This window comes from Phocoena sinus, chromosome 7, assembly GCF_008692025.1.
Source record: "Phocoena sinus isolate mPhoSin1 chromosome 7, mPhoSin1.pri, whole genome shotgun sequence".
In the NCBI taxonomy this organism is placed as follows: domain Eukaryota; kingdom Metazoa; phylum Chordata; class Mammalia; order Artiodactyla; family Phocoenidae; genus Phocoena; species Phocoena sinus.
In genome coordinates this window covers 14,368,401-14,382,774 of record NC_045769.1, presented here as the reverse complement: position 1 = coordinate 14,382,774, position 14,374 = coordinate 14,368,401, and the positions used below count along the sequence as shown (strand labels likewise).

The following is a 14,374-nucleotide window of genomic DNA, read 5'->3' as shown; positions in this document are numbered from 1 at the left end:
TACATGAACTCTAGATTCTGTCTAGGTTTAAAATTCTGTATACTAATTAATTTCATAGTTATTCAATATCTATAAAACGAATGGCAGGGAACGTACGTTTTATGCTTTTAAAATAAAACAGAGGGCTTCCCTGGTGGCGCAGTGGTTGAGAGTCCGCCTGCCGATGCAGGGGACACGGGTTCGTGCCCCGGTCTGGGAGGATCCCACATGCCGCGGAGCGGCTGGGCCCGTGAGCCATGGCCGCTGAGCCTGCGCGTCCGGAGCCTGTCCTCCGCAACGGGAGAGGCCACAACAGTGAGAGGCCCGCGTAACGCATAAAAAAAAAAAAAAAAAAAAAAAAAAAAAATAAAACAGAAATCAAAAGCAGCTTAAAATGTTGAAGCTAATGGAAAAACAGGGTATGTATCTATCAGTTAGTATTCCATAATCATCATCACACCTACCATGTACCAAGCACTCTTCTAAGTATTTTATTATAACACGTTTAGTTCAGTAGAGGACAGATCTTAAGAGTGTGTCCTTCTGGTTCTTTAATCCTTTGTGTTCAATTGAGTAATCCTTCTGCAAATTCCCTTTATTTCTTTTCAACTTTTTGGCAACAGTAATAATTTTTAGTTTCAGTCTGCCAGTAGTCACTCCCAGAGGTTAACAAGAAAAGTGGGAGTTGAGAATAGAAAAGTGGTAAAATGTTTAAACTGACAGCACTTTTCCCATGAAATTTTTTTTTTTTTTTTTTTAATTTATTTATTTATTGGCTGTCTTGGGTCTTCGTTGCGGTGCGCAGGCTTCTCATTGCGGTGGCTTCTCCTGTTGCGAAGCACGGTCTCTAGGCACGCGGGCTCCGTAGTTGTGGCTCGCGGGCTCTAGAGCGCAGGCTCAGCAGTTGTGGCGCACGGGCCCAGTTGCTCCGCGGCATGTGGGATCCTTCCGGACCAGGGCTCGAACCCGTGTGCCCTGCGTTGGCAGGCGGATTCTTAACCACTGCGCCACCAAGGAAGCCCCGCATGAAATCTTTTTTATAAGGGAAGATGAAGGATCTTTGAAACTCCTTTCCTGAGACTGGTTAGGAAAGTGGACTTAATGGTATATGTAAGAGGGCTCACAGCTATGACAGCTAACACAGAGACTGCATTTGGAGGGACGTTTGAGAATGACCTAGTTGGCAGAATTAGTAGGCTAAATGTAAACTATTTCACCTTTCTTTTGAGAGTAACTGCAACTCCTAATAATTCAACACAGGGATAGAGGACCAAATCCAGTAGTAAAATGCTACTCTTATGCGTATCATCCATGACAAGTAAACCTGACTTGATAAGCATCTCATTGACACCATAGGAGGAAAGAGATTATAGAAAGTTTCTGGGATGCAAAAGATGGTACATGTCCTCCAACCACTTAGTCATCCAGCATGTGCAAAATGTCAGATTCCAGCTAGAGCAGTGTTCTAATTTTATTTTAGTTGAATATTTTTTTGAAAAGTCTGGAGAACTCAGTTGCAGACTCAGTAAAATCCTTTTTTTCCCCCATAAATTTGTGCTGATATTTCTCCTGTTGAGGGCAGTTTGTAGGACCTTAATCTACAAGGTTGGAGGGGAACTATCCTCAGGTTTTCAAGCTTCTAGACTTGAATGCTTTTAGATTAACATGTGGAGCAAATCTAGCTCTAGTTCATGAAAACTGCTTTGCAAGAGATCCAAATGCCTTGAAAAAGAATGATTTCAACACAATTCTAAAGTCTTAGAACCTAAATTAAGTTACACCTCTTAAAAGCACCCATTAAAACATGATGGACTAGAACACAGAAAACAATATGCTTTTGAAACACTTCTGTGTGAAATAGCTTGAAACTTGGAACCAACCTGGACAATTACTTAATTTGCTGTATGAGAATAAATATTGCATAAGTTTGATGTGTGGGCAAGAGGAACATGTGGGTGTGAGGGTGTTGCCAAAGGGGGTTTGTACCCAAGAGCATTCAGTGACCATTCGGAGAACTCCTGTTTGACTAAAGTCTAATCCACGTTGAGAAGACAGTCGTTATGACCATAGGAAGTTGGTGGGATATAAAAGCACTGATGCTTAACCTTGGCAGCAGAGACAGACATTTAAAGTCATTTGCTTTGAAATTCTGACACTTTCCCACCCTCCAGTTTCCTAAGCCCAAAATACAATTGCTCCAAAAAGATTCCTTAGCCAAAAATGTTAAGATTGGTATCTACAGACTCAATTATACAAGGCTTATTCTTTTTAGTTCATATTATGTTTTTATTATATACATATGTAAAATAGGGCATATTATTCTCAAAAGTGTTTTATATGGCCATGAGAAAGTATTACCAGAAACTAGTAAGCTATTATCCCAAGAATGGAACAAATGCGGCTTTTTGTGTTCAGCATGTGTTAGATTTTGGCCACAAGGTGGTGCTCTAACCCTACTTGCAGTGAAGTAATATATAAAGTGCTATTATGGGGAGCACCATTTTCTCCCTATACAGGAAAGATTGATTACATTTGATTACAGTGATACATGACTTTTCTAGGCCCCTTACGGCTATAATATGTTATGACTATTTCTGCAGAAGCTAGTTTACCTGTCCCCTCAGGACGTAAAGTTAAGAGTTTCATGTATGAACAATTCATTTCTGATGCCAAGGTATGGATGTTTGAGCTCTTTTATCTTTACTGGAAAGGGAGAATTGCAGGGCTGCCACGAATAAAACATTGAAAAGACTTTTTTTCCTCTTCTCTTTTTATGATGGCAGAAAATGCACTGCAGAGGCAAGGGAATCTCACTGTCCATCTTGTTTTTTTTTTTTTTTTTTTTTTTTTTGTGGTACGCGGGCCTCTCACTGTTGTGCCTCTTCCCGGACCGGGGCACGAACCCGTGTCCCCCGCATCGGCAGGCAGACTCTCAACCACTGCGCCACCAGGGAAGCCCTCACTGTCCATCTTGACACTTCATAAAACCAGATGTGGACATTCTTCTCATGGGGGGGTGTCCAGCTCACAACTTTCCCCAGCTGAGGGTGGCCCCATGCTGCCCACGTCTGCATCCTTAAGCCCACTTTTCTCTTCCCCTCAGCCGACCCCTGAGTCTTCTCTCAGTTGGTAAAGCCCTCCACCATTGTTGCTAGGCCCTAGAGCTGTGGTTCGCAGGTTTGGTTGACTATCAGAGCACTTGAAAGCCACAGTTCTCTCTGAAGGATACCAAGACTGATGGCTAGATTGAATCGCATCTTGCAAACAGAGAACAATTTTTCCAGGAGAAAATGCATGCAGTCAAAAATAATCACAAGCACACACGCTCCTGAAAAAAGAAACCTGTCTCGGTATCAGTAGTGTCTGTGCTTTCCACTCAACGCTCATTCGCTCCTGTTCAATGATCCGGCTGCCTGTTAGTGCTCACCGATACCAGAAGACTTAGGGTTTTAAGAAAATTTTCTGAGAGAAAAATGATTGAGAAAATTAAATACATTAGCTTCAACTGAGGAAGAACCCCATTAATTTGATGATTCACAGAACACCGTTTTACCATATCTGTTTTACTGAATGGGATCAGAAAACTGGAAATGGGATCAGAAAACTGGAAATTTACCATATCTGTTGTACTGAATGGGATCAGAAAACTGGAAATGGGATCAGAAAACTGGAAAACCAGCACAGTGAACTAGTGAGTTTGTTTTAATGAGTTTTGCAGGAGAGATGAGTAATCAGGTCATTGTCAGCTAGAGAAGGACATTTCAAGTCAGTGGAGGAAGGGTTTACCTGACTTTCTGATAACACTTCCTCTACATAAATTATTGATATCAGCGCCTCCACAGCAAGAAAACATGTCAGCAAGGGCCAGGAGATACTTACCAGCAGACGTTACAGTTAACAAGACACAGTCAAAAATTAACTGACCATCCACAGATGAACTTGGCAATGGTGACCATTAGTTAGGCCCCAGACAACCTGCCACTAGGACTCAGGTTTTGGTCCTGGGATTGTTTTTTGTCTAGAAAGGACAAGCACAAAAGTCTGCCACCCTTCCCTTTACCTTTGGTAGCTGGGATTTTAAACTGCAGACGAAGGAGGTATAACATTAAGGGATTAAAAAACTCATTTCCATTTTACTACCTCATATACAACAATTTAATCTGCAAACAACATACCTGATATCGTGTAGAGCAGTGGTTTCTCATTTAGCAAATTTCTCTAAATCACATCTGCATCCTGTTTTCTTCAAGGTTTGGAAGAGGGTCAAAGGGGCAGTTTGGGGAATCTTGAAAGAAACAGGGCTTTGGAGCCAGTGGTGTTGTCCACTCTTTGGCCGCCCGAAGTGGACTCTTGGTAGGACACAGTGTCTTTCAGCATTCACGGGAGGTCAAGGACATAGAGGTCGTCCAGCAGCTCACCCAAACCTCACCTCTACCGGGCAGTCACCGCCGACCACATTTACTCTGCCGGCTCTGAGCAAATCCCTGCCCTTCTTCCTTCAGTTTCTTAAGTCCCTTAATGTGGAGCACATGTGTCCTTCAGTTTTTTATTTTCAGGAAAACAAAGAGCTGCGGGTACAAAAGCCACTCCCTTGTGTCTTTCTGTAAAGTTCTCTTATGATTGGCATTTTTTTCAGGTCACCTGTCATCATTTCCTTTTTAGAACAAAGACTCGAAGGCCAACAAGACATAGCGCTTTCAACTTATTTGGGTCAGTGCCTACTCTTTGTTTTCATTGTGTCTCAGGCAGAATTGAAAGTCCCAGCACTTCCCTGGTGGTCCAGTGGGTAAGACTCTGCACTCCCGATGCAGGGGACCCGGGTTCGATCCCTGGTCGGGAAACTAGATCCCGAATGCATGCCACAACTAAAAGTTCGCATGCTGCAACTTAAGAAGCCTGTGTGCCACAACTAAGACCTGGTGCAGCCCAAATAAGTAAATAAATAAAAATAAACTTAAAAAAGAGAATTGAAAGTCCCCATCTCATTAAGTGTCAGAGGAGTGAGTTTACTGGCCGTTGTCTTCAGCTTTTCCAGAAGTCTACCACTTTGTTACTTTAGGGAAATTGCAGCCTGTCTCCTGTCCGAACTCAGTATGACATCTGATCCACGTGTAGATTGTTTGCTCAAATATCTACATAGCAAATAAAGATTCTGACACCCAATTCCAGTGTGTGTGGGTTTTCCCTACACCAGCTGGGTGTCCTACAATTCAACTCAATTCCGACACTATCTACCTGGAGAGAGTATCATCAGATTCCATAGGTTAAGGGCTCAGGCCAGTAGGACTGTCTCCCACCTTGGATGCCAATTGCAAGCCCAGGTGGTTACCTGGGCTTCTGACCCACTGGCTATAAATCAGAGGTTTCCATGACCCCCTCCTTGGGTTCGGTGAATTGGCTAGAGCAGCTCATACAATGCAGAGGAACATCTTATTTACTAGATTGCTGGTTTCTTACAAAAGGATATAACTCAGGAACAGCCAAATGGAAGAGACAAATAGGGCAAGGTCTGGGGGAAGGGCAAGCGCAAGGAGCTCTCAATGAGCATGCCGCTTTCCCTGTATCTCCATGTGTTCAGTTCACCAACCCAGAAGCTCTGCAAATCGTCATTTTGGATTTTCTCAGAGGCTTCATTTCATAAATACGACTGATTAGATCTTTGGCCATCGGTGTGAACCCCTAGCCCCTCCCCCTGTCCCAGGAGGTCATGGGGGTGGGACTAAAAGTTCCAACCCACTCCAATCACGTGGTTGGGTCTCCTGGCGACCAACCCCCAACCTTGGGAGCAGGAAAAGTTACCTTATTAACATAACAAAAGACCCCTTTTTTGTGTTCCTCACTTAAGAACTTCCAAAGGTTTTGGGAGTTCTGTGCCAGAAATGAGGATGAAGACCAAATATATATTTCTTATTATAAATCGCAGCAGCACAGCAAACATGATCTTTTACCCCAGGTATGTCATTTTTGTGGCAGTCTCCATATTTTAAATTTATTCGTTTCCCTCAAGTAAAGGAGTTTTCATAAACTTTATCATTTTGAAGACAAGGCCGACAGACCCACTAAGTATGTCAAAAGATAAAAGTTGAATTTTAGAAAAATAATAATTTGAGAGGAAATTTTTCCCCAAGTCCAGAGATTATAAACAGGGTCTAAGAGTCAGCCAGGGTCAGAATCTGGGTGTTGACTGATAAGCGTAAAAAGTTAATAAACAGAAACTGTAATAGAGTCTGGAGACCAGAAGGGGGAGCTCTCACGCCCTGTGAAGACAGTTGAGTCCAACAGGGAAAAGACAGACACCTCTTCTTTCCCCGCAAGGACTCAGCCAATGGGAAGGCATGAACCCTTTGTTTATCACAGCCGCTCAACTTTCTTTTCTCCTCTATAAAAGCATTTCCTTCTTTTGCCATGGGTGTGCACTGTACGAGGCTCCCCAAAGTTGCAGACCCCGAATTGTAATTCTCTGCTGATCCCAAATAAACCCATCTTTGCTGGAGAAACACCTGGCATTCTATGTGTTTTAGGTCAACATGAGGAAAGGCTAAAGATGAGTAGGTTGGGAGGATCAAATGAAAAATAGGAGATATATATATATATATATATAGTCTGAGAACCTTCATATTATGAATTTTTCATGAGATGTTTCCAAGTTTTGTATATCATAAATTTGAAATGCTATAATTTATTGAAGAGGCATTCAGAAATGGGACCAGATACTTCAAAATTTAATGTGGCCAGTAAAATTTGACTAATTATTTTACTGGGGAGCAGACTACCTGTATCATGTAACAGGGCCGCTATATTGAAAGGCAAACTCTTCCGGTCCTTTCTGGAATGAGCAGTGCTGGAGTCAAGAGCCCAGGGATCTAGTCTTGACCCTGCAGCCACTTTTATATCCTCTCTCCTGGACTAATGACCACTTGATCCTACTTCCACATCTTGTAAATACACTTGCAATAGTTAGATACTTTGCTGGGCTAGGATTCTCTCTTTCCCTTCCAAAATCAAGTCACTTAAGGAAAGGACATATTTGTCTTTGTACCGCCTGGTACTTGGTACCCCAATAGGTATATAAACGAATGAATGAATGTATAATTCTCAAATTACTGCTAACACTACGCCTTTTTTAAACTATTCAAAATAATATAACTGAATGGGATCAGAAAACTGGAAAACCAGTAAAACTACTTTAGAGGCATTAATAACTATACTAGCATGTTTGCTAGAATGCAAGTGGCCTCAAGTAACCCTTCAAAATAATTTTTTGGCATTTACTCTTAAATCGGGAAAACAATTGCCCCCTTTCTCCATTCTCTCTTGGTTAACCAAGGTATCCACACTTAAATAGTTGCAAACAGCAAAACTCAGTCCACTTGACGAATAAAAATTACAAATGGCAAACTGGTGGAGAGTTGAACGTGAGGTTTAAATGTATAAAGAGAGACGAACAGAGCTCGAAGGTTAAAAAAAATAGTTCAAAGTTTTGATAAGAAATATTTTTAAAAGCATTGTGATTTAGATAAGACTACCCAAATCTTTAGGAAATTAGTAAAAAAAACAAAAAAACAAAACAGGCAAATAAAAAATGGTAACATTAGAATTGTGATGAGTTCTCCAAAAACACAAAAGACCAAAAGCTTGTCATTTCAAAAAACAAAAGCTCCGGCCTATCATCAAAAATGAAACAGTCAGGGCTTCCCTCGTGGCGCAGTGGTTGAGGGTCCGCCTGCCGAGGCAGGGGACACGGGTTCGTGCCCCGGTCCAGGAGGATCCCACGTGCCGCGGAGCGGCTGGGCCCGTGAGCCATGGCCGCTGGGCCTGCGCCTCCGGAGCCTGTGCTCCGCAACGGGAGAGGCCACAACAGTGAGAGGCCCGCGTACCGCCAAAAAAAAAAAAAAAAAAAAAAAACAGTCACTGTTCACTAGGTAACTTCTTTCTACTCTTGCTACAAAATCCCTACCTTTGCTGAGAAGCCTCAGTGCTCACCTGAGGAACCGCAGCTGACATCAGAGATGGATTTACTGTGACAGTGGCTCTCGGGAGTGATCTGTAAACTGGCGAGTGTGGGGGCAGGGAACAGTGTCTGATTGCTAGGTTTAGAGGGAAGGGAAGGGAAGGCCAGGGGTTTCTTGCTGTTTGCCTAAGTGCAAAGGTTTACTAGAAGAGGCTGAGGTATTTTTAAAAGGCTATTTCTTTTGTTGTATTTTCAAATAGCAGAGAAATGGCTTTTTTTTTCTTCTACTACTCATAACACTTTATTTTTACTTTGTACAAAATACAAAAATGCAAATCCAAAGAGTACAGAACAGTAGCGACAGGCACACTGCACAACAGCAAACCTTGTCTAGCAAGACCTTAGTTTTTTAAACTTTATTTTAGTGAATACATGCATTATATAAAACAACAACAACAAAAACACACAAAGAGCCTAGAGATTTCGCTATTTCTATCCCCAAAGTAATTCTTACTATCAAGACTTTGGATGAGACAAAAAAAAAATTTAAAAGGCCAATAATATTTTTTCATATAAAAGTCAGAGCTACCATTAAAATGTCCTTTTTTCCCTCCCATCACACTGATTAATTTTTTTTCTGAAAAGCCACACATATAAACAAAACAAAACAAAGATCCTGAACTGGACAGTAAATACTCAAGAGGGCTGTTGACCTAGGGAACCACTCAGTAGTTTAAAGAATCTTTTAGACATTTTGAAGCCTTCTGTTCATTTCTCAGTACAGTGTTCCAGCCGTCTTGCCCTTTCTTCCCTTAACGCCTCCCAGAACAGAAACACTGCATCACTGAGTCTCTGTTCCTAAGAACTAGTTTTTAAAAAGAAAGTAATGTACAAAAATATTTAACAGAACTATGAAAGATGTAGGAAAGGAGTCTTTTCTTTGTAGCAAAGTAGTCTTTGCTTTGCATGGTTCCTTTTGTGTACTCTTCAGGGTTTGTTTATCTGCCCCATGAAAAGAACAGCACCTAGAGAATTAAAAGGAAACAACACATAACTCTATAAAAAACAATCCTTAAAATAAGATGGAAGGTATATTTAAGGGGAGGTTTCTGGGCTGTGTTTAACCCACTGCTCTTAAGCAGTGCTGTCCAATAGAATTTTCTGCAGTGATGGGAATGTGTGTATCTTCATCGTCCGATATGGTAGCCATTGGTCACATGTGCCTACTGAGCCCTTGAAATGTGGCTAGTGTGATTAAGACACTGACTTTTTAATTACATTTCATTTTAATTAATTAAAGTTAAAAAGCTAAGTATCCACATGTGGCTAGAGGCTCCCATATTGGACTGTTTGGCTCGGGAACACACTAATTATAACAATGAAGATGCAATGAGATAAAAGGATAAGGAACTAGCTTATGTTATTGATTAAAGTCAGAGTAAACGCTAGACTATGTTAGTTTCTACTCTGTACCAACATGACGACAACGTCTCCACAAAGGCAGTCTTAATTATTCTTCATAACTGTATTAAGAGGTAGGAATTATTGTTATTCTAATTTTAAAGATGAAGCTAAAGGACAGAGCCAACTCTGAGCCCATGACTCATGGAGCTAAGACAGACTGAATGAACAATTCTCAGGTCATAACCGCAGGGTGCCCTTACAAAGGTTGAAGACGGGTAGCTTCCTGCAAAATGTACCTACTGCATTTATAAAAAAAATCAGTAGACGTCTCGAGGGCTGCAGAGCTCTCGAGATGTTAACAAAACAAAACAAAACCTAAAATCCTGTGTTTGAAAAATGCCATCACACTCTGTAAAAACAGCCTGATTTTCCTCTCTCTGCGAGGGGCGTGGGTACATTACTGAAAGCGTTGGCACTTGTTGACACATGGGACAAGGATTAAAAGCAGCGCTGCTGGAGTTAACTAACAGCGAAAAACGGAGGAGGAGAATCACTTACCTGTAGGATTATGTCGGATGAAAAATAGAAAAGGTCTGTCTACTATGAACCAGGGAGGCGATGACCTTGCAATCAGAATCGCAGCTGCGGGAGGAAAAGGAAAATGCAGTGTACGCCCAGCATGAGGCCAGCAAGGCAGCACGTAATTCAAGGCAGGACATGATTCCTGTCCCACAGGCTAGCCATGTAATAACAGTGGTCACCACTGACTGCACACCTGCCATGGGCCAGGCCATTTCCATCCTTCCTCGTTTAGTCCACACAAGCCCCATCGCCTTTAATAAACGTACTTACTCCTTGTAGGGTTTTTATTAGGATTAAATGAAACATATTACAGCTCTTAGAACAGTGTTTGCCACTTAATAAACACCCACTGCATATTCACCGTTATTATTAGCTGTTTTTCATTCATACCATCTTCCTAGCTGATGCCTGGTCCCTGGGCCTTTTAGCTTATCCAAATCCTGTATCAAGGGCCCACTCACTTCTCATCCATTTTGTCTGTGCCTTCTTTGAGCACATCATCTAGACTGTGCTCTCACTGGCAGTGTAGACTGCTCATCTGGGACCTACTACCTTATACTGCTGTTCAACTCATCTGGTGTAGACATGGGACTTAGAAAGCAAACTTATTTCGGCTTATGGTCTTACACATGTTTACTCTGCTGTTTACCAATGGTAGCTTTGATGTATAAGCCAGTGATAAGGCCTTGCAGGAGGGTAGTTATGGACTGAATTGTACCCCCTCAAAACCTGTATACTGAATCCCTAACCCCAAATGTGACTGTATTTGGAGACAGGGCCTTTAAGGAACTCTTTAAGCTTAAATGAGGCCATGAAGGTAGGCACCTAACCCAATAGGACTGGTGTCCTTATAAGAAGAGAGGGAGACGCCAGGGATGTGAGCACACAGAGAGAAGGCCATGTGGCCGTCTGCAAGCCAAGGAGAGAGGCCTCAGGAGAAAGGAACCCCGCCAACACCTTGATCTTGGACTTCTATTCTCCAAAACTGTGAGAAATAAATTTCTGTTGCTTAAGCCTTCTAGTCTGTGGTACCTTGCTATGGCAGCCCTAGCAGACTAATACAGCAGGGCTGGCTTCAAGCGCATGTGACCTGGGCAGTCACAAGAGCCCCACACTCACAATGGCCCTGCACTTGGTTTAGTGCTCTGCTATTGCTGTCTTGAAATTCTTAATCAGTTTTGAACAAAGGGCTCCATATTTTCATTTTGCATAGGGCCCTGCATCTTAAGTAGTCAGTTCCGATAGTTATACCAATTGGCAAAATTGCTCAAGAACTTTGGCAAAATTTAGATATCACTTTCTAGGTCTTTGTTTTAAACCCTATTTTAAAGGAATAAAAAATAAATGTTTATTCTAGAAAGGCAATAAAATGTCTATTTTGAGTATAAATGATGCCTTTTAATGACCAGAAATATTTGACCTAGTTACAGGTATAGCTAAGACATTCACTTTATGAATTCACAGAGTTTGGCCAGATCTATTCATCCAATCTCATGTGGATAATTAGGGGGTACAAAAACCAACCTACAATTGTTTATTTTCTCTAGCTTAATTATATAAGCTATTGAGGAGAAAGCAAACGTGGATGTTCTAATTATCGAGGAAGGCTGCACAGCAATCTTGCTGTAATTCAATAGTTGCTTGTTAATTCTTCACTTTGTCCTTCGTCCAGACCCAACTGGCTATTTTCCTATTAGTAGTTGCTATTATTTTATGTTTTAATGTGAAGATGGATCTTTTCTGTCGATAAGAATCCACAATATGTTTTATCCTTCTGAGAGCGGGGTCAGTAAACTACCATCCTTAGGCCAAGTCTGAGGGGCCCTGCTTTTATGAAGAAAGATTTATTGGAACACAGCCATGCCCATTTGCCTGTATAGTCTATGCTGCTTTCACACTGCAAGGATAGAGTTGAGAAGCTGTGAGCGACCCTGTATAGCTCACAAAGCAGAAACTATATACTATCTAGCTCTTTATAGAAGAAGTTTGCCAACTCCTGTCCTAGAGGAATTTCTACTGAAGTGCTTTCCTTAATGGAACAGACTCTGAGCTTCGTGGGTGCAGATCCTCCTAAAGTCACCACTGTCTCCCAAGGATCAATCCACAGTGCTTGGCTAGAAACAGGGCTCAGGACACATTAGTTAAGTTGATGAGTGGACCAGGGTACACTTGCTCCCTTCACCAGGACCAGTCCTGCCCAGGGCTTACTTACTTGCTGACCCAGGGCTTACTTGCTGACCCAGGGCTTACTTACTTGTTGCTGCTGAAGCTTTGGTTCCATCTTCACTGACTTCAATTTTCGCTTTTTGCAAAATGTGAGAAACATGAAGGTTTTCGGACCCTGTTTCCAGAAAATAAAACAAAAACGGCATTTATTTGATATGCAGGCCATCGGGTTAGTGGGGGAAGTAACCTCAAAGCCATGGCAAGCTCCAATTCTTAAAAGGTGTCAGAAGAAGTGACCTCTTACAGTCCTGGTGATTGAAGGCTGCATGTAGGGTGAGGGTCACCCACGGTTAATTTCAGTCTCTGCTAAGTGAACTGTGATATCATCAGTTCAGAGGAGGGAGTCCCAGACCCCAAATGTGTTAGTGACTCTACCAATTCAACTCTGATCACTAAGAATTTTATTAAAAAATGAAAAGAGTAGGGCTTTAAAAAGGTAGCCTAGTTTTCCAGAAGAAGCAAGCCAACAATATTATTTTTCAATCACAGAATGTCAGATCCAGAAAAAATATGGCACTTACAGATGGGGAAAGCGAGGACCAGAGTGTTAAGAAATCTGCCCCCAATCACATGGCTAATTAGTGGCGTGGTAAGTGCTGTCTTTTCATAACAAAAGTCACTCGTCTTACGGGCATATTAGTGAAGAGGAGTAGCAGAGGGCTTCCCTGGTGGCGCAGCGGTTGAGGGTCCGCCTGCCGATGCAGGGGACACGGGTTCGTGCCCCGGTCTGGGAAGATCCCACATGCCGCGGAGTGGCTGGGCCCGTGAGCCATGGCCGCTGAGCCTGCGCGTCCGGAGCCTGTGCTCCTCGATGGGAGAGGCCACAACAGTGAGAGGCCCGGGTACCGCAAAAAAAAAAAAAAGAGTAGGAGCAGAGTTTAGGCGCTCTGGAGGGCCAGGCTCGGAAATGCAGCCGTGCTTCCGGGACCTCCTAGTGAATTCACTTTGCTTCTCAGCAAATCTTACCATTCCAGCAACGCCCACTGGGGTTAGCATTCGAGGAGAATGCAGACAGAAGTTAATGGTGACCTTGATGGGACACAGGTCTGATGCAAATGGAGAAAGTGCTTTTTGGGTCATCTGCAATGGTCAATGCTCAGCTCTAATGTGACCAATCATGAATGAGAGGCACGTTTGCAGAGACCACATCACCTGCACGGTGAAACAGAACCTCTCAGGAGACTTTCTGGCACCTGGTCCTCCCTCTGAGCACCTGTGAACGCCTGAGACTGATATCTAGTATTTAAGCTACAAAGCTAATCCTGAAGGGAAAGGGCAGGTTAAAACAGTGCTTCTCAGGGCTTCCCTGGTGGTGCAGTGGTGACGAATCCGCCTGCCAATGCAGGGGACACGGGCTCGAGCCCTGGTCTGGGAAGATCCCACATGCCGTGGAGCAACTGAGTCCATGTGCCACAACTACTGAACCTGCACTCTAGAGCCTGTGAGCCACAACTACTGAGCCCAAATGCCACAACTACTGAAGCCCGTGCACCTCGAGCCTGTGCTCCACAACGAGAAGCCACCGCAATGAGAAGCCGGTGCACTGCAAGGAAGAGTAGCCCCCATTTGCCACAACTAGAGAAAGCCCGCACATAGCAGTGAAGACCGAATGCAGCCATAAATAAATAAATAAATTTATAAAAAAAAAAAAATCCAAAACAGTGCTTCTCAAACTTCATTGGGATGAGGAATCTTGTTAAAGCGAAGGCACTGATTCAGTAGGTCTGGGTCAGGCCCAAAATTGTGAATTTCAAACAAGGTGATGCTAATGCCACTGGACGGGGGAAGGGAGTTTGGTTCAAAAGGGATGAGAGTATCAGAACATCCACGGAGCTTCAGCTTCACCAGGGAAGTCACCTTAATCCCCAGGACAGGTACTCAGGTGTTCACTAGCAGGCAAGTGGGGTTGGTAATGAACTGTTTCCTTATCACTCAGGGGAAAGATACAACATGGAGCACAAATCATGTTTAAGCCATGCCTTTGGCAGGAGGTGGCTATGCTCTAACTTAGAAAGACAAAGGACCGACCATTCAAATATGACTCTAGGAAAAAATTACATGTACTGGCAAATGAAGGGATATTATACCAGCTGTGTCCTAGATGGTTTGACAAAGGAAAGCTCTAATCAGACTCCTTTGAATTTATATTAGTTCAGATTAACGGGTGATGAGATGCCAAAATACCTATCTAAATATAGTGGTACCTGCTGTTGTCTGGGGGAAGTAGCATTT

At 42.8% G+C, this 14,374-nt stretch overlaps 1 protein-coding gene across 1 annotated transcript in view; it reads right to left on the bottom strand.

Annotated features, from left to right (window-relative positions):
- Positions 1–8,212: 8,212 nt before the first annotated feature.
- The window catches only part of SERPINE2 (serpin family E member 2), a 74,742-nt gene continuing 68,580 nt past the window's right edge, over positions 8,213–14,374 (bottom strand). Inside the window, 3 exon segments of the mRNA XM_032636874.1 lie at positions 8,213–8,955; positions 9,893–9,976; positions 12,171–12,257. Of these exon segments, the coding sequence (XP_032492765.1) occupies positions 8,918–8,955; positions 9,893–9,976; positions 12,171–12,257 (209 nt within the window). The 3' untranslated portion in view covers positions 8,213–8,917.